General features: G+C 41.9%; 1 protein-coding gene across 1 annotated transcript in view; it reads left to right on the top strand.

Annotated features, from left to right (window-relative positions):
* The window catches only part of GAS2L3 (growth arrest specific 2 like 3), a 26,254-nt gene extending 2,580 nt beyond the window's left edge, over nucleotides 1-23,674 (top strand). The window contains exons 2-9 of the mRNA XM_006023631.3: nucleotides 4,895-4,942; nucleotides 8,421-8,589; nucleotides 9,252-9,370; nucleotides 11,424-11,565; nucleotides 13,497-13,560; nucleotides 14,439-14,577; nucleotides 17,205-17,312; nucleotides 20,008-23,674. Coding sequence (XP_006023693.1) covers nucleotides 4,919-4,942; nucleotides 8,421-8,589; nucleotides 9,252-9,370; nucleotides 11,424-11,565; nucleotides 13,497-13,560; nucleotides 14,439-14,577; nucleotides 17,205-17,312; nucleotides 20,008-21,450 — 2,208 coding nt within the window. The 5' untranslated portion in view covers nucleotides 4,895-4,918 and the 3' untranslated portion in view covers nucleotides 21,451-23,674. The remainder of the gene's footprint in view (nucleotides 1-4,894; nucleotides 4,943-8,420; nucleotides 8,590-9,251; nucleotides 9,371-11,423; nucleotides 11,566-13,496; nucleotides 13,561-14,438; nucleotides 14,578-17,204; nucleotides 17,313-20,007) is intronic.
* The last annotated feature ends 1,103 nt before the right edge of the window (nucleotides 23,675-24,777 follow it).

Here is a 24,777-nt window from a genome sequence, read left to right as displayed (position 1 = left end):
CCCCCCCCGCCCCCATGCCTCCCATCTGAAGTCAGTGCCTGGGACAGCAGTCCTTGTTGCCCTACCTTTGTTATGCAACTGAAATCTGGCTCTGCCTCTATTTTAAGGGCAACTCCTCTCTCTCCAGATTAACTAGTGCTTGCACTGTACCCTGCAATAGAGCAGCTTTCTGGGCCCGTCCAGCAATGAATTAAGGCTGGGCAGCCTTTACTTTTCCCTACTCGTCTTGGCTCCATAGAACCCTCTTATGGGCTGGCAGCAGCAGTAACAGAAGAGCCCGTAGGCACCCCAGAAATGATGTTGCTGCTGGAGCTCCTACATAAGCAGAGCTTTATGCTGGGGTGGTTGTGCTCATTGCCTTTGGGTAAGGCTTCCTGCCACTTCATTCTTCTTTAAGGAAAACTAAGGCAGATGGATAGCCCTCCAGGGCACTGACTCTTAACAGCATCAGTTGACTCATGCAAACAGCCATAGTTGGACTGAAGCAATTTCTGCATACATATTCACTGCATCAGTCATATTTGTTTTTGCTCTGAAGGCCTCCTTTGCAAAAATGGGTACTAGAGAGTCCATATTCTTTAAAATGAATACAGGTTATACGGAATCTAACATGGCTTTTGTCAAAGGTGTAACAAAGCAGCCAGGTGCTGGGTGCAACAAGGTACTTGGAATATTGGCAACTTCTGGCTGCCGCTGTGCTGCCAGGATGATTATGTGGCTGTGGTGGCAGCAGATTATTTATCTGGCTCCCACCCGTAAATTGGCAGCCATTCCAGTTGCACCGCTTTCTTTAGCCTGTGATAGCTGCCTGCTTGCCCTGGTTGAGTGGTTGGTGATAGTCAACACTGAAAATACACGCACTAAAACAGGGATTGGCAACCCCTGGCATATGTGCTGGCTCATGGCACACGGGGGCCATTTTTCTCAGCCTGCCACAGCCAGCCTGGGCTCTGGGTAGCAGCAGCCCAGGCTCCTTGGCAGGCAGCAGCTGCCCAGAGCCTGGCCTGGCTGCAGCTGGGCGGTTGCAAACAACTGCATGGGGCTACACAGCCCTGGCACCAGATCTGTGGCAGCAGCTGCTGCTTGTGCCACCTGTAGGTGCACAGCCGGGAAAGGCCCTGGGACAGTGCAACCCTGGCCCTTCCCCTGCCATCCACCCCAAGGCGCTTGTGCAGCCGATGCTGCTAGTGCTGGGGCTGTCCTGGCATAGCTGTTTGCAGCCTCCCAGCTGCCTGGCACTGCCTGCTGCAGTTGCTCAGAGTCCGGGCTGGCTGTGGGCAAACTGCAAATGGCTGTACTGGGCTCCAGAGTCCCAGCACTGGCTCTGTGGTGGAGGCAGGTGCACATGTGCACTATGGCGTATGGCAAGGAAGCGGCCAGGGCAACACAACCCTGGCTCCTTGCCTGCTGTCTGCCCAGAGGCATGCTTGCACCTGCCTCCAGCAGTGAGGATTGGGCCCCTCATGCCTCCCCTACCTCTGGCACATCAAATTGATGCATGGGTGGAGGTTGGGGTGTTTTTGGCACTCCAGTCAAAAAATGTTGCCAACCCCTGCACTAAAACAATTATGCTTTTTTGAATGCTTTGGTGGAACAAATATAGTTTGAGAAACAGGTATTCATGGAAGCTGGCAATCTTGCAGCAGCAGCCTTCATTTTTGCCACCAAACAGCCTCTTCCTCTTCCTCTTGCTGTCTTGTATTCCAAAATGCCCCACTGCTGCAGGGGTCATAGGCATGTCTGTGAACATAATTGATCGTACTTTTGGATCCTGGCATGCCCTGTCCGGTTTGAGGCCCTGCATTTCAAAAGAGCAATAGACAAATTAGATTCTAGTAGAGAGGGACAAAAATGATTGGAGGCTTGGGAAACATGACTTATAGGAGGCTGAAAGAACTAGGGTTATTTAGTTTGGAGAAAAGAAGGCTGAGGGGAGGATTTGATAATACTATTTAAATATTTTAAGGGGGTTATATGGAGGAGGGAGGTGGACTATTCTCTGGCTGCAGGGGACACAACGGGAAGCAACAGTCTTAACTTGCAGCTAGGGAAATTTAGGTTGGCAGTTAGGAAGAACTTCGTCACTCTGAGGGTGGTTAAGCACTGGAACAGGCCACCTGGGGAGCTTGTGGAATCTCCATCCTTGGATATTTTTAAGAGCAGGTTAGGTAGACACTTGACTGGGATGGCTTAGTCAAAGACGATCCTGCCTTGAGCAGAGGGGTTGACCTGATGATCTTTTGAGGTCCCTTCCAACCCTTCTGTTCTTTGATCCCTTGATCTCTCAACTTGCATGTCTTGCATAAGCTATGTGAGATGACTGAGATCATGGTGCTTACCTAACAGCTACAGATTTCACTCATCCTGCCTATACCGGATCAGTTCACCTGAGAAAGAGGTTGATCGTTTGTCTTTCATAAGTGCTGTCTTGTACATCCAGTCCAATAACCTACTCTTATCAGCGTGAATGCCAAATCTGTCTGTTTGATCCTTTGCACATGGCTGACTGTTAAGAACCTTAGATTTAGAATCCTTTTGGGGATACTTTATATTGTAAAAGTTTGTCCCTTCTAAGTATTATCCAGATGTCTTTGTAAGTACAAAGCTTTGACTACTTGGGGAGTGAGGCTGCAAAATAACTTAATTCAAAAAGTAAGTCTTTGACACTTGAATTTCACAAATTTTCTACAATCTCTGTTAAAAAAAAAAAAAAAATCAATTTTGCTAGGTGTTTCCAAAAAGTGCAGATGTAGAACATTCTTGCAATAGCTGCTGTTTGAATATGTCACTTTGTTTGTGATTTGAGCACTCCCTGTGAATTAGGCTGCCTTTTGTTCTTCTTTTGGCAGTTACCATGTTAAGGCTGTTGTTTGATTATGTGGGGCTCCTTATTTTAATGAGGCCAACTTCTCTACAGGCTGTTCCACCCATATTTTTTTTAAGCAGTCAATGAAGCCTCTTACTGTGGCTCTCTGTTGGGACAAAGGATTTCTTATGCTAAAGGAAAATGTATTCCCTAACTCGTGGGAAGCATAACATGCTCATTAGTAATGGCAAGTATGGAGTGTGCCCTTCTGTAGTGTATAGAAGGATGTCTGAGGCAAAGGACGTCCCAATACTTTTGTTTCCCTGCAAATAAAAGTATAAATTAGGGTTGCTCTTGTATATTCAGATAGGAGCAACTCTGTGCAACTTCTGTGAAGTTTTAATTGAGCAGTGTGAAGAATCCTGGTACAAGGGAAAAACTGTCTGAAAACAAACTGGTTGTGCTATAGGTATAACTGCACAGGTTTAAGGTAAGTTTGCTTAAAGTTTGTTGAAAGATGCTGTGTTTGGTGGCATGGAAAGTGGTCAGGAAGAAACAAATCAAACTTGTTTTTCCCCCCATGGAAATGGAAAACATCATGATTAAGGTCCATTTTTTAGACTATAGAAGACTGTATTTTTTCCTCTCTAAAAACTTGATGTAAAGTTTTGATTTTCACTGTGGGAGATCACTAAGGACTGTATTCCCACCAGAACTTAACTGGCTGTGCCATGGCTCTGGAAATCTTTCTTGTTGATTGTCAGTTTGACCACAATTTTTTTAGAAAACCATAGATACTTGATCTAAGAGAGTACAGGATGTTAGTGTTACCTTCTACAGTGGATTCAGGATTAAAACTCTGTGAATACAGCTCCTCTGAAACTTAGACTATTGGACTACATTGTAGCCTTCAATCAATTACTGTTATGGATGAAAAGATTCTTTTATTCTAGTCCTTCTTTTCAGGTGTCCCACAACCTTTTGATTAATTACCAGTTCAACTCAAGTTGTCTACTTTCTGGCCAAGAGGAGGAAGCATATTTCAACCATTTTAGGTGTACAAATGTTGTTCATGAGCCTATGCAGGCTTTCATCTTTAGACTACTAGTTTAGCCTAGCAAAACAAAGGCTCAGCAGGCACATGGTTGCTGTCTATAAATATATCATGAGGGCAAACACAAGGGAGAAGCTAAGCACTGATGGAAGAATGAATTGAGTATAAACTCGTCATTAATACATTTTGGCTGGAAAATAGCAGACTTCTAATAATTAGATGAGTTGTAGGCTGAAAGCTGCTTAACAGTGCTTATAGTATAGAATTTGCTTGCATATACTTCATCAGACTTTGGGTAAGAGACAAAAAGGAAGAGAAGCTAAGTAAGTGAGAGACTGTTGGAGTTGAGAAGATTTTGTGTGAAAAGTCAGCTAAAGGTTGCTTAGAGTTGGTTTAGCGGTTTTATACCAGTTCAATAAGGTTTAGGCTTTGATATAAGTTTATATAAGGGATCAAATAGGTTATATCCTGATTAATATTAATATGCCTATTAAGTACATTGATATATTGCTATATTATCTAGCCATATTTAGCAAGCCTTTGATGTTGAGCTAGGTAATTGAGTATAAAAATGTAGTCCTATCTCAGCATCTTTGCTCTTCAGCCTGGCAGTTCTTGATGAGTAGCCCATTTACAGATGAAACAAGGTCAGAGATAGCACAGGACATTTTAAAATCTAGGTTAGAAGTCCTTTCTTCTAACAGGCTAGCCACCTGTTAGAGGCTTTTAAGACTTTAGGACTTAGTATGTTTAAGATTTAATCTTTTTCTATTTCAAATATTAAACTTTCTGTCAGTGTTGAATATCTGATTATTTGGTTTGTAATGCTGCATCTGTATTGTCTTACCATTTACAGACTATTTTTATTCAATAGTAACATCGCTATTAAAAGTCTAGAACAGCTGACTGAAAAATGTATTTCTTTTCTTTAAAATAGTATGTTTTTGGTTGGTTTTTTTTGCAGATATATGACATGAGAGAGTATTCCATTAAAAATAACTTAATACTGTTTCTCTTCCTTTCTTCACTTCCAGTGAAAGTCACTAATGTAAATACAGATGACCATGCAGGATGCAGTTCAGGTAATTGACATTGTTAATAAATAATAGTACTTGGCACTTTGCATAAACAAGAGATGCCTTATATAGATCTTAGGGCATTTAGCAGAGAAGTTGCTATAAGCGTCATAGATGTCCCATGAGATAGGGAAGTATTACCACCCCTAATTTAGAAATGGGGAACTTAGTCACAGATGGTAGGAGACTTGCCTTTGATCACACAGACAATCAATGACAGGACTGATATAAGCCAGAAGTTCTTAATTTCATTTCATGTTTTAACCTGTAGATCGCACAGGGGTGGGTGATTATTTTAGCTGGGGGGCCACTTAATGAGTTTTGGTGAGCTGTTGAGAGCTGCATGGGTAGCCCCGCCCCTTGACAGGTGCCCCAACCCCTGGTTGCCATCTTGGGGCTGGAAGTCCTGCCCCCTAACTCCTGACCTTTGCCACTGGGAGTTTATCCCCTTGCCCCTGGAAGTACTCCTTTTGGGAGGGGGGGGTTGCCATCTTGGGACTGGTAAAAAATCAAATCGCATACTAAAAATCAAACATTTACTATAACCTATTTTAATTTTATTTCAAAAATATTTTTGTCCTGATTTAGGTTTGCATAATGTATATAGAGGCGATTGCATAATAGCTCAAAATAAACTTTTACTCTGGTATATTGTGTGGGGAAGTGTGTGTATGGTGGGGTTTGTAGGGGGATGTGGGTGTGGGGGGTGTGGATATGGTGGGGGAAGGGGTGTGGAGGCCTCCCTCACGTGCCCCCACCCCAGAAGCTGTGTGGTGTCTGGGGCCCTCCCATGCCCAAGGGTTGAAGCATAGTATGCTGCCCTGGTAGCAGTGCACATGCTATGCTTCCACCCTCGGGCATGGGAGGGCCCCATGAAGAGCACAGCAGGCGCAGCCACAGGCAGGCCAAATACAATTAATTAGTGGGCACTCAGCCGTGGGACAGATGCGGCCCAAAAGCTGTATTTTGTCTGCCCTTACAAGTATCATGTAATTAACTGGTTAATTGTGCAGTTACCTTGAGTGCAACTACATGAGCAATAAAAAGGTCCCACAATAAAAAGGTCCAACCAGATATAAAGTTAGACCTCAAAAATATGTACTAAGTTAATAGCGGATTGGTATCCGGCTTTAATTTGCATGAGTAGCATGGTCTCCCCTGCAGCTGGGAGCACATCAGCTCACAGAGATCTTGGCAACAGGGGTGCAATCCTCGAGCCCTGGGAGTGCGTGACACCCCTGGGCCCACATGGGTCTCTTGGTCCCAGCTGCACCTCACATGCAGCTGGGACCCAGAGACCCCACAGATAACAGGGTTCTCTGGGTCTTGGCTACATGTGGTTTCCGTGTCTGGGAGTCCCCTCAGCAAAGGGGGCTCCCAACTGTGGGTGCCTGCTTCTTGATACAGAGGGAGCCCACAAGTGCATGGCAGGAGGCACGATTGTGGGATCAGGCAATAGATCCAATAGCATCTTTACCTCTGTGTGCAGATGGAATCTTTCTTTCGATCTTTAAATGTTGATATTGGTGATTTCTAGGACATGGTACGAGCCAATCAAATGGTGGGGTTTCTAAAATACACAGAGATTTTTGTGGAATGTTTCAATATTTCAGTTTTTCAAAGTGATTTATTCTATGTAAGAAAGTTTTTTTTGTTGTTGTTGGGTTTTTTTTGGTTTACTAAAATGTGTAGGAAAAACTGTTTTGGGACATAGTAAGAATCTTGGTCACGCTAAAGTTTGCATCAGTTTCTTTTGTGCTTTCCTAAACAACAATACCAAACCATTCCCCTGTAGTATGAAAATAGGTAATGGTTATATGAGAACTGAAGCCTAACTTTAAAGTGTATGCTCTTGTTTAGGGTAACACATTTTTCCTCTGCAAGATCAGAATATTAAGCAAAAAGTCCCAGGAAATCTTACCTGACTTTGAGATGAGATGCAATACATTCAATAATAAGTTGTAGGTCTGTCTGTTCATGTTGTGGATCCAATACTAATTTTACTACGAGTTTTTGTAAATGGAATGGTTATTTACAAATTGCAGGTACAGTAGCTTTTTTAAAAAATTAGGAACCGTTAAGAAAATGTTTCTTATAGCATGTGGAGGGATAACACTAAGGCCCTCTCTACATCTTGCATTTATACCACAGTTAACATGTTAATTGCAGGATAAATGGCAAAGGTGCTATGTATGCACTCAATTAAAGCACCATAAAATGGTGAACCAGCCATAAAAAATGTTCCACAAATAAAGTAGAACACTTTGTATGGCTTGTTTGTATGAGCCATGTCCATATACCAGAGCTCTCTAGGGCAGATGTCCAATAAACAGCTGATTGTTGTAATCAGCCCTGTTCTCCACCAAGCGTGCTGACAATATTGTCTACACAGCCTTGGGGCAGACCTAGTTTCCAAGAAGCTGGGGGCTGTCCCAGGGCCAGTGCCAACAGTCAGCTGATTGTCAGCGTCTGCTCCCAGGACAGTTCTGGTTCTCCAACAGGGCCTAGGGCTACCCTGGGAAAGGAGGGAAGGGAGCAGGGGCTTCTTTCCCTGGGGAGTGTTAAACTCCATGCCTGGCATCTCTGGTAGGGCTGCTCTATGTGGGAGCATCAGAGGTTCCTGGTGGTGGGGGGAGCTGAAGGGCTCCCACTATTGGGAACCTGAAACCTGATGCCCAGCAGCTTTGGTAGGGTTGCCAGGTACAGGGCATCAGATGCACCCTGCCAGAAGCCTAAAGTTTTAAAGTCCTCTTGGGGGAAGTCCTTTGTCTACCCCCCAGCCAGGAGCCTCTGATCCCCTGCTCCTACCAGCCATGCCAGAGCTACCAGGCATGAGGTTTAAAGTCCCTGGTGGAGGAAACCCTTTAACCCATGAGGGCTGACAGTCGGCTGCATATTTGCCTGGACAGCCCCAGGTGAACCAGACCTGGGACTGTCTGGGTTGTGGCTGACAATCAGCTGATTGTTGGCACTAGTGCCCAGACAGCCCTGGTCTTGAATTAGACCCCAGACTGTCTGGGCTGGGGCTGATAATCAGCTGACTGTTGACCCTGCAAACGGGGCTCTGGGCACCCAGATTTCAACTTGCCCATGCAGAGAGAGCCCAGGATCATAATCTCAGGCACTAGCAATTAGTAATAGCACAATTGGGTTCTGAATCCTGAGCTCAAAATTGTGCCTTCTGTCATGCATGTGTAGTATGGTATATGGGATTGTTGGGATCAGGGACCAGATCCCATAAAGCCATTAAGTAAATATGTGCTGGGGTTTCTAAATCACTAGAATCACGCTTAAGCCTAGGAATCCAGATTCAAAACTGTATCTTACTTTAAAGAAAGAATACATGTGTGGGGTTTTTTAGCAAGAAGAGAACTCTTATTCTATCATGTGATTTATTAGTCAAATTAAGGAATTTCTGGATTTTATTGTTAGAGGTTGCAAATGCTACAGTTAATATGTTTGACTTCATTAAAATTCTCATTAGGTGTGGTTTGGAGATGATCTTCCTTTAAGCCCACGATGTCCTCTGACTGCCAGACATGGCCCAGGCTTGGCAGATGTTTGCCTATATGACCAATGGATATCTGTGCGGCATGAAGCAACACTGGTGCCTATGCAGGAAGACCTATCAATCTGGCTATCAGGATTGTTCGGTAAATTGCTATCTAAAGAATTTGAAAATCTGGTGTCTCAGTTAGTGCTGACTCTTCATATCCATAATATTGCAAAGAGTAATTAAGGTGTTTAGGCATAAGTAGTGAAGGTAGTTGCATTTCAATGCCTGCTCTAATTTCATGTTTTATGAGCTACCACCTATCAGTTAGATGAATTAATAACATTATTTAATGTTCCTATTTAAGAGTCACACTTTAAGTAATGCATTTTTAATCAGATTTTAATCTCAGTTTAATATAAGTAGTTTCACAGGTAAACAAACATTTTTGTTTTCTAGTATGTGACAGGTTTTTCTTTTAGTTTCAGAAGTTATGGTTTAAAACTGCCACATGCAGAAACAGGCAATTGGGGAGTGAGAAGATATGATACAAATACTAATATAACAATGTACCATTTTAAAGATAGCTCACATTCTGTGTAGTGGCAATTAATTTGTGTTAAATTCATAAAGTAGAAAAAAAAATTGAAGTTCATCAGTTAATGTGGTTGAACCCAACTAAAAACAATTTTTTGGTTGGAATAATAACTATCACACTTCTGCAGACTAAAGCCAAAATGTTTCTTCATAATGGAGGAATGCAGTGTCTGAATTATCACTATAAGGCCCGTGTGAGTACTTCTTACCACTGTTTATTTCCAGGAAAAGAAGTTGCTGCAGAACAGTTGCTGGAAGAGCTGGATAATGGTGTGCTGCTCTGCCAGTTGGTTGGTGTTCTTCAAAACACAATTAAGAAATGTTGTAGCTCAAAGGATTTGCGGGTGAGTCATATGGCATTTAGCTGTTACTGAAATAGGCCAATAAAAATTGACTTTGTACAGAGAGTAGAAGTTCATCAATGCTGTATTTTGTATGCTCTTTATTTGGAAAATAGAAAAAAAAACAGATGGCCTGGGCAGTTCAAGTAATGTGCTCCAAAGCAGATGTGGGTCAAATTGTAAAGGTTTGTTCAGAATTCTTGCATAGCCCTAAATTTAAATCAGACCTTTTACAGGCAACCTTCCAATTGAAGGACTTCATGTTCTGACGGTGACTCTTGCTGGTAGGCAAGTAGATTGCCAATGCCGGAATGCCACTGACACTTTAAACATATTTTAGAAATGAAAACTATGCAGAAATTAGGGGTGGAGGGCGGGGGTGGGAATGCTCTATCATTTTATACAAAATAGAAACCTTGATTCAGGACGTGAACCTAGCACCTGTACAAATATTATTACTATATACAACGTGTTCTCCAGTATACTTGAGCTAGAAAGAGTATTTGGAATAAATACAAGTGCTTGGATGTATTCAGAAATGAGAAAGTTGCCATATAGTTTATCAAGTTCCCCCTGAGAAAGGGAAGGGGCTGAATCATCGGATTCATATCTTGACTTCCTTGGGAGCACTTTTTGTATAGTTACAAACAAACAAGTCCTGGTAACATAGTCTAGCACTAACAGAAAAATGGGAAATAACTCTGAAGAAAGCATTCTTAACCTATCATAAAGTCTATTGCATTAAAATTGGTGTGAAGGTGATTTTTCTAAAACTGCATAAAGCCAAAATTCGTGTGTTTTATTGAAGGTGGTTAATCATGGGCTGGTAGCACTTGTTAGCTTTTACCAATGTTTAAATTACTCTGCTGTTCAACTTTCTCAAATGAACTTTGTTCTTTAACGTCACAGTTGTGTTTCCATAAACTGACAGAAATGCCAACACCTCTAAAGCAGAACTGTGCTGGGGGTGTGGGGTCCTGCTGCTGCAGCATGAAGTCTGGAGGTGGGGGCAGCAAAACACTGAATAACTATATCAGTGGTGCTCAACCTTTTTGCCCAGGGGGCTGGAATGGCAGTGCCTGGTCCCTCCGTGTCCTGGATCTGGCTGGACCCAATCCAGTACTTGGGGCAAGTGCTGTGGGGCCCCATCCAGGTGCACAGGGGTGGGGGATGAGGAGGCCAGCCTGATCCAGCTGCACCAGGGAAAGGAGCTTGACCTCACCCTGTGGGTGGGAGCAGGAGGGTTGGATATTACCTGGCCCTGATCTAAGCAGGAGGAAGGTGGGGGTGGCCCAGCACCAACTTGGCAAGTGGGGGGGGGAAAGGTATGTGGCCCAGCTCCACTGGGGGAAGGGCATGGGGGCCCAGCCATACGGGGGAAGGGGGCATGGCCCAGCCCCAGGCTGGCCAGGCAGGGGAAAGAGGTGTGGCCTGGCCCCAACCTGGCTGGGTGGAGGGAAGTGGGAGTGGCCGGGCCCCAGCCAAACCATGCAGGAGGAGGACCATGGCCCAGCTCCTGGCTCTGGTTCACCCTGTCGTGCTTGGGAATTTGGCAGTGGAGAGGGGTGGTAGTATTAACTGCCACTACTCCTGCACTACCACTACTCCCTTGCTGTCAAGTTTTTCAACCTGTGGGGAGCCCTGTGGGTCAGATTCCAAGACTGCGTGGCCATATTTGGCCTGCAGACTGGAGATTGAGCACCCCTGAACTAGATCAAGGAAGCTATCAACTGAATTCGCTTTCCCACATTTCAAGAGATGGCTAGGCAGATGTAGCTGCTCCTTTAGGAGAGGCCACATCCGAGGCTGAGCTACCACACTGGCAGTCGCCTTTTTTTTTTATCTTGATTCTCAACTCCAGCAGAATAACCATGTACAGTATGTACACATTTGTGCATACCATACACTCTCCCTGCATTAGCTATCCCTTCATTTGGATGCATCAGTTCGAGTTACTAACTCCCCTTTTTATACTTTAGACGCAATATTTTTTTTCCCTCATAAAATTCATTTTTAAATATTGATATAAATGTGTATATTTTTAATTTCTTGACAGGATTTTCCTATGAGAAAAGTCCCATGCAAGAAGGATGCTCCATCAGGATCCTTTTTTGCTAGAGATAATACAGCCAACTTTCTTAACTGGTGTAGATGCATTGGCGTTGATGAGACTTATCTCTTTGAATCAGAAGGTTTAGGTAACTCTTTCTTTCTGTGAAATAATTTTAATTTATATTTCTTTTAAGTTTGATTGTAGAAAGCTCTTATCTGGAGCCTAATTTGCAACTATTCCTTGTCAGGCAAGCAGCGACTGTGACTCTACTGGGACTGTTTGTATAAGAAAGTTTGCAGGATCAGACCTTAATGTTATGTTATCTAATTTGACTGAAGGATTCTTTTCCAGGCTTATAAGTTGCCATCTAGGAGGAGGCAAAATCTAAAAATAGGACAGCAAACTATCACATGGTTTTCCTCATAGCAAAAAACCACCAGACTAATTGAAAGGAAAGCAAACTTTTCATAATTTTTTTTTCCAGTGCTAGAGGACCATAAGGACCAGGAGTCAACACACAATAACATCCTTTATTTAATATTAATTCTTTCTCACTGTGGAAAATGCTCAGAATAATGAATGCATGATTACTAAATTGGATGGCTACCTTGGGGTTCTGTGCCTGAAGTTCCAAGAGTCTGTTTGTTGGTAATTAACATTTTACATCAGGAACTACCTGGTGCAACTGTAAATGCCTTGCATCTTTCTCTATAACTACGTAGATATGAAAACAAAGCTTGTCAACTCAGCTTGTGCCTCTAGTGTAACAGCTGCCAGATTAATTTCCCAGATGGAGTGAACACTTTGATTGCTCATTAAGAAAACTTATTGGACATTCATTGTATCGCAATTAAATGTGGTGGTATTTCTTTCTTTCTTTCTTTCTTTTTGTATTGCCTATTAGTTGAATAGAAACAGAATAGCCCAACCCTTGTGGGCAAAGGCACCTAGAGGATAATCCTGTAATATTACAAAATAAATGTTGAACAGAACACAAAATATGCAGTAGTAAGCAAAAATGAAGCATGTAGGGATGATTCACTTACTGATTTATAAAACCTGCATATACATTGATAATGCTTATGACACTAAAATGGCACCAATCGCTGCCAACTCATTTTATTGGTCAACTATTCTTTTTAAATCCTCATTGCTAGCAGGGAAGGTGACTTTTCCTATTTGAGACAATTTTTCCTATGAAATTAGAACACATGCATACAATATATTCATAGCTTGGTTTTCAAGTTTAATTAGGAAATTGATTTTTTCCTGTTACATCTGCAAACCTCCTCCCGTATTTCAGTATTAAGTTGTGAAAATAATGGGATGTCACCATAACAGAACTGGGTTCCTTTAATTTCTTCAGTTCAGTCTCTGTATAAATTGTATTGCCTGAAAATGTTAACTGCCCTCTGAAATGGATGATTTAAAACAAAGTTAATTTCCTTTGGATCAGTGGCCAGGATTTCCTGGTATATTTCCTATATTTCCATAGTATTTTCACCTGCCATAGAGATAAATAGTTGTATAAACAATGACAGTGTTTCTGGAATTTTATCCTAACTGTTTCATAAAAAACAGTGAGTTTAAACCCCCCCACAAAAACCTCAAGAATTATTTTTTTAACAACAAATCTAGTTTCCCTTGTCTTATCCTTTCCCCTGCTTTTCTCTGTTTCCTGCTTTCAGTAGCAAAATGGAAAAAGGAAGGAGAATAAGATTCAGTATTTTAAAAATCCTTAGTTTTAAAGAAATTTAAAATTCAAATGTGAAAGACCTAAAACAGATCCATTTGAGGACCTGTAAAGGAAGCCTGGGTGAGATGCAGGTTTTGAGAATAGAAGATGCAGTGGTGGTTGACGAAGGGGGCAATAAAGGGTTGGGAGAGTGAGTGCATAATAAACGACCCCTATTCATGGTATCGCACACCTGAAAACTGTAGCCTGTTTGCAGGATGCAAGGGTGGTTCAGGGAATGGGTGGTGATCCCAACAGTCTGCCATTCTCTGTACTTAGCCTATAGGTCTTACCTGGTAGAGCTTTCTCAGGAAGAAGTGTGACTTATTTTTCCTTTCTAGTTTTGCATAAGGATCCAAGACAGGTGTATCTCTGTCTACTGGAAATTGGTCGCATAGTATCAAGGTATGCAGTTAAACATGTTTTCTAAATAAAAACCAAAACATTTGTTCCGGTAAGTATATATCCTGTTGGTTTGTATACCATATTATAACACTGTGTGTTTAAGCACAGCCAAAATACTCTCTGCCCCCAAATAGAAACTAATTAGCAGCTCTGTTGTCAGACCCTGCCTACACCTTTTAAAAGAAAAATCCCCACCATTGTGAATAGCTGCCTTAAGTTTCCAGATGTTCCTCTTGGGAAGGTGCAGATCTATACTGCTTCTTAATATAGATTGTACCAATATGGCTAAATGTTAGTCAGCCCCATCAATATCAAGAGGATACCCCCATGTGTAAAGAGAGGAGGTCATAACTGGAACTTTGACCCCAGGGATTTTTTAAGGCTTTTTAAGAGTTTTAAATACCCCAAACTTTCCAATTCTTTAATTTTTAAAAACTTCTAAACATGCTCACAGTCTCTTGTCTTCCATTGGGAACACAATGAACATTTTCTTAACATTTTCCTGTAATTTGGATTTTCTAATGTTTACCAACTTTTGCTGTTTCCAAAGTCCTCTTCCCTTCTCCCCAGTGGCCCAGTGACTGGGAATAAATGTGTGCTAGCTGTTGAACATAACTCAGCCAAAAGCAGGATATTGCTAACCAACTCAGAAAATGTCTGAGTAAAAATCTCCCTAACCTGAATTCTATTTTTGGAACACCTAGATCATTATAGATCGGACTTTTCTGGGAATAGTTTTCTTTTCTCTCTCCAATTATTTAGCACCTTGCATGTATCTTCTTCACATCTTTTCTTTTCTTTACAATATATTTTTATCCAATTGTTTAGTTTCATTATGAAACTGTTTTTCCCACCATCTTATCTGTATTTGTGTTCAGATATGGAGTTGAACCTCCTGTGTTAGTAAAATTGGAGAAGGAAATCGAATTAGAAGAAACATTGCTAATGACCTCTGGACCTGTAACACCCGTTAGCACCCCAAAGTCCTGTTGTCACCACGGGGAGCTACATGAAGCAGTAAGTACTGGGTATATCTCTGTTTGTTTATGATAAGGGCTTCAAATGACTCATGTGCCTGATTTTGGGGTGTGCTGTGCCTCTCTTTACATACCCAAACTTGTGGAACCAAGGTCTTTGTGTGAACTTGAGCACACAGCCCACACATTGAGAGCAATGTGGCATTCTACATGGGTAAGCTCTATTTTCTGTTGTTCTTAAATGACATTCAGTGTATTTAATATTAAACAGGGTAGTGTTGTGGCTTTTTATTATACATGGCTGTGGCAGAGCACCTTTGGTGCCTGCCACTTTAAGGACTGAGAGCAGGCAGCCGGCAGGTGCAGGGCAGCCCTGATGAGGCAGTCACGTGACCACAGGAAGACCCAAGGACTGGAGGAAAGGGCTGAGCAGCCTCCATTTTAGCTCAGATCCTCAGGGCTGAGCTAGCAGTTGCTGCAAACAGCCAGGGAAAAAACACCTCCCAACTGGAGCTGCTCAGAACATCTTAGCAGGAGCTGTGGGGATGGTAGGAGGCTCCTGGTCCTGGGGCATGACCGAAAACTATACCCTACTGAGGAAGGATGGCTTGGTGGGACTTCCCATAGTGTTTTGGGGGGGGGGGGGGTAGTTCCCCAGAAATGCCAGGCCAGTTGCGCCCCTAGTGAAAGGTGGGTAGGGGCACCTTATAACCCCAGCTACCACTACCCAGTGGGCAGCTTTAGAGCAGGGACAGGCACAGGGGGCCAGGCACATTTGCGGACACCTGAGCCCAGGGGGTATAAGACCCTGGAGGCCCCAGCGATGGGGCAGAAGTATTTGTATGGAGGTCTGCACAGAGTAGGGTGCATGGTAGTGCTTGAAGGGGTATGTGTGGTGGGCATAGAGTAGGGTTGCAGGGAGGGCCTGAAGGGCTGCACATGGGCCAACCTGCACGTGGGTTACAACAGGATTAAGTTGCTTGGAGAGGGCCTAGTGGCTGAGTTCAGCCCAGTCTGAGGCATAAGGCCAGTGGCCACAGGGCCTGAAGGGCTGTGTGTGGGCCAGCTAGAGTGTGAGTAGGAAAGCCGGAAGGGCCATGCAGAGTAGGGCCAAAGGTCTGCACGAATCCATGGTGGGTTGGGAGTGGTCCACTGAGGGGCAGTATGAGGCCCTGTGAGAGGGGGCGGAGTGCAAGAATACAATGCTAATGGCCCAGCAAGGAGCAGAGTTTAGCCTAGCCTTGGGCCACAGCTGTTACCAATTTGCAATGCCATCTGTGAGGCATGGGGCAAGGTATAGGGAAAGTTGGAGCTATGTACAATGCCTTAGGCATCAGGGCATTTAATGGGCAGCCTCCCACATTCAACATTCAGTTTATTACACCAAGTCATGGCAGACGAGGCAAGGCAGACTGCTCTAGGCAGGTGGGTGGGCCAACACAGACCCGACCCTGAGTGGGCCCCTTGTCACAATAGCAAATTGAAGTTTGGGATTGTTTTGTCATGGCAAAACCTGTTGAGGAATCAAACTTGTTTAAAATATCACCCACAAAAATCCTTGCATCTCCAAGGTATCTTTTATTGAACCAACTGCATTGTTGGAGTAGACTTAGACAAGCTAAGTGGGTCCAATAAAATATATTACCCACAGAAATCCTTGCCTTACATTTTTCCTGAACCATCATAGTTACATTATTTCAACACTACTAAAATATCTTAAAATTGTTTGAGTCAGTTTCTTTAATTAGAACTAGGAGGAAATGAACTTTCATGCAGGAAAGGAAATGACTCGCATTGCTTAAGAATAAATCTCTTAAGGTCTGTTTGCAGCTTCTCTATTTTGTCTAAACTTGAATATTTAAGTCTTTAAATGTTTAAAATAGGTTTGGCTTTTGGGGGTCTTTCCCACCACAGTGTCTTCTGATCAACTCCACTATGACATGTGAAGGTTGTTTCCTGTTAAAGGCTAAGTAATACTGTAGCTTAGCAATGGTCTTGAACTTCCATTACGCAATGGTGGTTTGTTGTTCTTCCATATCTTTGTCTTTCGACCCTCTCCCCTTAAAACAAACAATTCTCTTGTTCAACTATGGGGCTAATTCACGTGTAGCTTCTTTCATTTTGTCTCTCTCTTGCCCCCTCCATAGATGGCTTTTTCTCCTTCTAAAATTTACTGTTTAAAAACCTCTTCAGTTGAGACCAGGATGCGACCTAGTTCTGCTAAATACTGTTCGAGCATGTAGTCCCAGCCATCTGGTGGATCTGTATTTGAGACCAAAAAGAAAGCTGTCTTCATGGAGCTACATGTGTATTTTGGCAGTGCTACCCAAACTGAAGGAAACAAATCTTTCAGTGGGTTAAACAAAGGAAGGGAAATATATGTGGGAGAAGAAACTCTAAAAACTGCTAAATAAGAACCATGTCCTGTCTTCCTTGAAAGATAATGTTTTGCATGTCTGTGTGCATTTTTTACTTTAAATTATATGTAAGAGTTCTATCTGTTGAGATCTTCTAGGGAGGAAAAGTATCTTGATAGGGATGTATTTATTAACTTTCTTTTACAACTGCTTACTAGTTTAATCTACCAAAAATTACCATAACTTAATTTCTTTAAAATATTAATAGCAATAAAACACTGACATTTTCTCTCATTTATTTTAAACCTAGGTTAAGCACATAGCAGAAGATCCTCCCTGCAGCTGTTCCCATAGGTTTTCAATTGAGTATTTATCTGAAGGGCGGTATAGACTGGGAGATAAAATCCTCTTCATACGAGTAAGTGGTGCAGTTCTTGACTGGTTCCTCATCCCCTGAGCAACGTTTGCCTCTGTCTTGTCTAGGCTGAGTTCTAAGACAACTGGATTTAATTTGGTCCCATATGTCTAAACAGCCGAACAGGAATACACAATTTGCATAACTTTTGGATGACTGGTTTAATATCTGGACACCTAGCAATGGCCACTCCAGTCTTGTGATCTGTCACATGTCATTGGTGACTTGGAAGCATAACAGGAAGGGAAGAAGTAATATTTAGTTACCACAGCAGAGGGGGTCAAGGATAGTGAATTGTTGTAATGTCCTATCAGAGTGTCCATGCATCTGTCTGTAGGCGCAGCAGTTTTATCCCAGAGATTTTTTAGGGTAACCCTTAAGAGGGAGGTGGTAGCAACCAGGAGACTTTGGATTGGGAAAAAGAGGCAAAAAGCTCCTTTTCTGCTGAAGGGAGATTAGGGCCTCAAATATGATCGACTGGGGGACTCCATCTTTGTAGCACAGTTCAGGACCAATGTTCTAGTTGAAGTCCTAATGTCCTCCAGTTCCCCAGAAGTTGAGGATGGAAGAACATAAGAATATCTTTCTCAGGACACTTCAGGTATTTGCTGCTAGCTCACTGGGGAGAGTCTGGAGGGATAAAACAGAGGGGAGAGAGAGAGAAAGAAGGGGATATAACATATGAGAAAGAGACACCTTCTGTCTCTTGTGGTTAATAGTGTAGTTTACACTAGTTTGCCATTTAGTATCCTAATGCCTGGCTATGGGCACTCTGATTCATATATACTAATATAAAAACATAATATTAACCAAAAAGATTGAGAAAATGAAATCCCAGTCATATAAAGTCTTGTGTGTGTGTGTGTGTGTGTGTGTGCTTCAAGAAGAATCTTTCTAGGAGAGGGGGGTATCGTGGTTTATAGTGTAAATAGTAGGCACAGACAGAAGTGACAATGTTTGCCCAATCTGGCCTCTGAAAGTGCTCTACAGCTGTGACCAAACACAAGCGCATGGCTGAAAAATGCTTTAAAAGGGCGTGATACCACAAAAATCTGAACTGTCATTACCTGATGGTTCAGATGAACGTGCTCCAAAGTCCAGTGCCCTCCATAACTTCCATCTGTGTTTGCTGGGAGCAGGATTTGGCTGACAAAGCCCAGTATTGCTCCCGGTATTGTTTTCAAAATGGGAGGGGGGAAGGGAGTGAAGGGGAGCTTATTTTGAGGGTTGTCCAGTCAGTGCTGGAGGATGGGTGGGTGGACTGGAGTCTTCCCTCCCTCCCCTCCCTCCCCCCCAAAGTGGGGGTTCCAGTCCACCCTCACCCCAGCGTGGCTGGGAAAACCCCAGAATGCACCTCCCTTCCCTGCTTTCTCCCTCCTATCCTGAGTCAGCATGGGAGCTGGGGTGGGAGGGAAGGAAGACTCCAGAGGGGTTGGGAGGATCGGTCTAACTCATGGCGCTTTCCTGGAAGCACCATGAGTTAGACCTGGGAGCTGCACTTCTGTCTGCGCCTTCCATTGTGTCAAACTGCTGCTGTATAAATAGTTACAACTAAACTGAACTGCCTAAATTTAAAGTTTAGTGCTTTACGTTACTATTTGAAGTCATAAATCAAACTGCAAAGGAAGCTAGCTCAACAGAATATAAATGTTGATTTTAATATTGACTAGACAATTTCTGAGAAACTGGGGCATCGTCCACTTGAAACTAACTTGTCTGAAAATATTGCTGTAATGTACAGTGTCTAGTAACACAGGAACAATTTTTGCCTTGGCATTTTCAGTTTGCTTTATTCTAGACACATCGCTTACACTGTTTTGTTTACATAGTCTAAAGACTGGAAGGGGCTATTGAGTTCAGTCTCCTGCATTCACAGGCAATGGTTAACCCAAGTGATCCCTAAACTTGCCACGTCATAAGCTCTCCCACAAGGCTCAAAACTAGAGAGGACCCTGCAAGATTTCATAAGTCTGCTGTCACTTGTTGCTTCTGTTGCAGCAACAGTGAGGGTCTCTAGGCTGCCCCTCAGTTGCCATTCCTGTACCTGCCTCTGGGGGCGGTGTGGTATAGTCAAACCTGCAGTGCTGGGGAGCCTGCAGTAAGAAGCCTGTGGTCCAGCCACATGCATAGTGGAGTGGTGGAGACAGGGCCAGAGACAGGAATGCATTAAAGCAGGAAAGCAGGCTGTTTGCATGTGTGTGGGAGAATTGTGAAGTGACAACTAGGTTGGGGAAATTACACCCATGGCTTGTACTGTTGTGGCCCCTGTAGCATGCAGCCTGCCTAGGGTGTGGCTCCTGGCCACTTCAGAAGTTGCCATAAGTTTTAAAAAAAAGAGGAGACGTGCGCTGCTAATGCCCTGCCACTTCAATGACAGGCAAGTAATTAGCTAATATATTTATCTCTGTCACTAAAACATCACCAGTAATGTCAAGAAGGACCAAAAACAAATGTTTGTTTTAGATCTCTTTAAAAAAAGAGATGGGGAGCAGAATAGGACACTATAGGACACTATATAAATGGCACTTTATCAAAGTTATAGTGTGGGGTTGTTGTTTTGTTTGATTAATCCCAACGAATTCAAGTTGTAGCATAGGAAGCGATGCTTCATATACATTTTGGCAATATAGTTTATACTAAAGTAGTTGTTTTCACAGTTTCATTAACTTTTTCCATCCTCCCTCCCAACTTTTCTTAGATGCTGCATGGCAAACACGTGATGGTACGTGTTGGTGGAGGTTGGGATACTCTTCAAGGTTTTCTACTCAAATATGATCCTTGTCGTGTGTTGCAATTTGCAACTCTGGAGCAAAAAATTCTGGCCTTTCAGAAAGGTGGAACTAATGAAAGCACCTCTGATCCATCAGCTAAACCTCTGCAGCCTCCTGTAATGAATCCCATATCAGCTGTTAATATGTTTCAGAAAGAAAATTCAAAATCCCCAGCTCCTGGTTCAGCAACAAAAGGTGCTCCGGCAGTCCGCAGTAAGCAAGTGTTATCTAAACGACCACGGACACCTGCCCTGGCATCCCCCAGAAGAGCAGTGAACACACCCTCTACCACCAAGCCGGTGTCAGTATGTTCCAAGGTACAAGGTTCCTCAGCATCAGTTGCCCAATTACCTTTTAAATCTTTAACAAGCACTTCAAAGAAACTGGAGTCTCCTGTGTGTAACTCTCCAACCACTTTTTCAAAGCAAGCGCAATCTGGAAGCAAAAGCTGTTCCCCTGCAGTATTAAAAACAGCTCCTGGCAATTCAAAGACTCCGAGTAACCGTGTTTGGTCCCGAGATACTCCTAAGGTCAAACTCTTACCATCCCTGAATTCTCCAGCACCAGTGCTACTTTCAGCTGCCTCTTGCTCTCCAAATGAGATGTCTGAATTCTCTGGGACAACTGAACCAATGCCTTCAGAACAAAAATGTGCTCCCTCTAAATGCAAAGGTATATCGACCACAGCTAAATCTAATCTGGTTGCTTCAAAATCCTCACCAAATCCTGCCAAACTGCCTAATGCAAATCTGCATGCTGCATCTAAGCTTACACATTCTTATCAGTCATCTGAAAAAACAGCAAAATCCACTATCAAAAGTCCAATTCAAACAGGATTGCAATCCCAGGCTCCCAGAAGGGTGCCACCACCTGGGACTGGCCTGATGAGGAATACCAGAAGCCCTCCAATCTTAAAACAGCCAGATTCTGCATCTGCAGTTAGTAAAACCTCAAAGGCATCACCTGCACTGGGGCCTACAAGTAAGAGAGTGTCTTCAGCTGCTAACAGACGGCCGGCAGGAGAGCATTTACAGACCCAAAATGTCAGTAGAAACCCTCAGACAGGCCCCAGTTTATCAAAACATCCTGAACGCACTCCCTTATCTGTTGTGAGGCTTTCTCAGACATCAGCCAAAGTACAAACTACAAAAAAAAGGGCAGAGCCTTCCACAAAAAGTCAGTCTTCAATTAAAAATTCCCCCAAAAGTGAAAAAACCTTGGCTGGCACAGTCAAGAAGCCCCTCTCTAAAGGAAAAACTACAAATGCATGTAGCAAGGGGGCGCCTGATGTACTTAAAGATCCTGCATTGAAGACTAAATGTGATGATCACTATTTTGTTATGACAGGCAGTAAGAAACCCAGAAAGTAAACAGAAATATGTTGTCATCCCCTCCAACCAGAATATTTTGCAGACTTTATCTTTTTTTCAGAATAGCCTCTTACAGCTGTTTCATTAAAAAAAAAACAACATGGATATTAAGTACACTACATTACCCATGCTTACTTCTCACACATGTGTGAAATAGTAGGGGTAATGTTTTTGGTATTGCTGTCTCTATTTTTATAGTTAAAGCTCTTTCTACTTTTATAACACTGAAAGTCATTTTACTTGCTGGTATGTCTGCTCTCTTTGGAGGAGAGGGTATTGCTGTTGCTATCTTTAAGTGGATTTAAGCTCATTCGATAAATTTCTCCAAAGTGCAATCTAAGTGCATTTGGAATGCTCTGGTATGAAAAGTGCCCTGCTGTTGATAGTATTACTATTTAGTGTTGGCATGCTAAAGCAAAATTTATGTGCAAATATAAATAAGATGATAAATACTTCCCATGTGCTTACAGTCAAACTAATATTTCAGTGTTGGATAGGAAATTCAGTTGTATAACAGTGCTTAATGATTTAGGCCAATTTTTTTTTTAACTTGCCTAGTGATATTTTGCGGGGGAAGGTGTTCAATGTGAGATGCTTTAAAATGGTCTGTTATTGCAGCAAGTGGTGGACACCCAGCTTCTGAAAACTGGAGCTCCTTATAACGTCAAGTTGAGCACGAGTTGCTTTGGAAGGCATTAGCCTAGGCTTCCCATCCATTTAGGGACTTCAAAATATATGATATGCTTAGACCATCCTTACCTGCCTTCTGATCTAGTATATGGATGAATTATTTGGTTTGATAAAATAAGAGTAATTGCTAAGAGAAAAAAGCCACTGTATGTGGACATGTGAGCTTAAAACTTCCTTGGAGACCAGTTTGTAATTGAAAGAAGGACACTTGAGTCTTTGAGAGCATTTTTCCTTGTAGCATGTAACAATTTTTTCAAAGTACAGAAATCCCTCTTCTCTTAGCTGCTAAAATGATATTTATATCTATTTGGGGTTTGTAGGGGGGTGTTAAATAGTTTTATTTTTAGCAAAAATGCCTTAAGAGTACAGACCAGCAGAGATTCTGAAGATATTGCTTTCCTTTTTAAAAATTATGGAAAGATAAGTTGGTTCTGTGTCACACTTCTTGAAAAATCATAGAATCATTGAAAGAAATTGTTAGAGGATGCTCCTGTTGGGGTTTTTTTTTTTTTCAGTTCTTAATTTTTAAAGATATTTTTCTTCCTAGACTTTTCATGCTTTTTAATTCTTCTGTAGTGGGTCTAAAATAGCCATTTTCCTTAGGAGTTACAGAACTGTTTCCCCAAGTGTTATCTCAGAACTGTGTTCACTCTTGTGCAAGAGGCCCCACAAGAATTATGCTCCACTTATAGCTCATTTTAAGCTCTCCAGGAGGGCTTAAGTAGGATTTATCAAGTGCCATTGCTTTGTGCTAACCTTCTGCACAGGAGTGAAAGTCACTTTAAGTATTAAAAAGTATTCATCTTGATTGCTCAGCCTGAAGTCAGGATGAGTATAAAAAACAGAAACACAAGCATTAAGAAGAATCCTCTCACTTTTTAAAATCTACATACCATTGTGTGACTAGAAAACTGGGAAAGTGTATAATTATTACTACTTTGCTTCAAAAAATTACATGTGTCTTTACCTTCTGAGTTGACACTATGTAGTATAAATTATTTATTCTTGGAACTGGAGCAAAGCAATGGACATGATCTGATAATGTGTTCTAACTTGCAATGGCAGCCTTGTAGATCTCTTAATGTCAGTGCCTTGTTACAGTCTCCTTTATTTATGGCTATATTTAAATTATGCATATCTACTGTACAGAAATGGTTTTAGTCTGCCAGAAGTGGATATTGTCTAAATGAACAACAGGCCAATATTTTGTGATGTTAAACAAACCAGCCTTGATTAACTGAGAAAGCAAGTCCTAAAAGCTTGTTTATCTTAAGAAGTGTTTTGAACGAGTCTATCACTAACTAGGTTTATAAATGCACTGGGCTTAAGTCATTGCTGTGTTAGTGGAGGAACTCTAACTTGGTTGCATTTGATCTTTCTTGTCAGTGATTAATCTGACTTGTCTCATGCACTGAAATTCCCTGTTTACAATAAAAGACCTGCTTAAGATGATGGACTTCCAAGTATTCTATGTTAGATTTGTTATATCTTCTTTGCAGATTAACGGCAAACTCTTCTAAGCTTTCTCTATGAACTATTCATAAATGTTGGTGATATGTTGACTTTTTTGTTTTTGTTTTTAATTCTCTATGAGTGGTTACCTGAATATAACACATTACTTTACTTTAAAAGAGAAATTGAAGGGTTTTGTCTTTGGGATCAGTTATCTAATTTAATACACCAAACTTGACAAATCATATTGAAATTTGAGTACCAGGTGGAAACTTTTGAGTTTGTTAAGGGTTGCATCTAGCAAGGGAGGAAATGTGTCTATACAGAAAGTTGTTGCAATAAACCCATACATAGATGAGTAAAGCACAGTAAGTTCAACTGTTGTATTTACACTGAGATCAAGCTGAACATTCTGCTGAACAAATGCAATAGTTATGCCGACTGTCCAGTCTGTAACCTCTATTGCCTAACTTCATGTGGGCTTATGTCCTATGACTTCATAGTGAGTAAAAAAAATAGCAGTAATTAACTTAAAAATCTGAATAGCAAATTAGAAATTGGACATTTTTGTAGAAACTGGAAAAAAATTAAATTTGCTATTCAGAATTGGAGCTATATTAACTATATCTTTTAAAATTAATTAAAAACTATATTTTTAAAAAAATTCTGAATTTAAAAAAACCATGAGCCTGTTTTTCACTTGTGCAAATCATTCTTTAAAGACTCCTGTTACTTATGTGGCACAAGAAGTGAAGAAGAAAAACTGTCAAGCCAATATAAAGATACCATGGTCTGTTTTGAGTTAACATTTTTGGGATAATATTCTGACTTTTAATCAAAAACAGGTTTTGAGTAACACCTTGGGTGCATCTACACATTCATTAATGTGCCATAATTACAGCTCATTAAGTTTAGTACTTGTAACGACAGGTACTAAATGTGCTGTATTTGGCACTACTGCACATTAGCACAGATGAATGCTTTTTTAGTGTGACATTAATGTGCATTAGACTAAATCTGCACATTAGCACAGATTTGCCCACTGCTGTAATGCGCAGTAGAATTAATCTTCTGCGCAATAAGTGTCTTGGGTAGACGTGTCCCTTGTGTATTGAAGCACTGCTCAGAGCGACCAAATGCATCAACCTCGTCCCTGTGCTTGGAGATCTGGTTTTAAGACTAGTA

The sequence above is a fragment of the Alligator sinensis genome, unplaced genomic scaffold, assembly GCF_000455745.1.
Source record: "Alligator sinensis unplaced genomic scaffold, ASM45574v1 scaffold154_1, whole genome shotgun sequence".
NCBI lineage: Eukaryota > Metazoa > Chordata > Crocodylia > Alligatoridae > Alligator > Alligator sinensis.
Note: the sequence above shows the minus strand (reverse complement) of the source record. Positions and strands in the feature narration are given on the sequence as shown.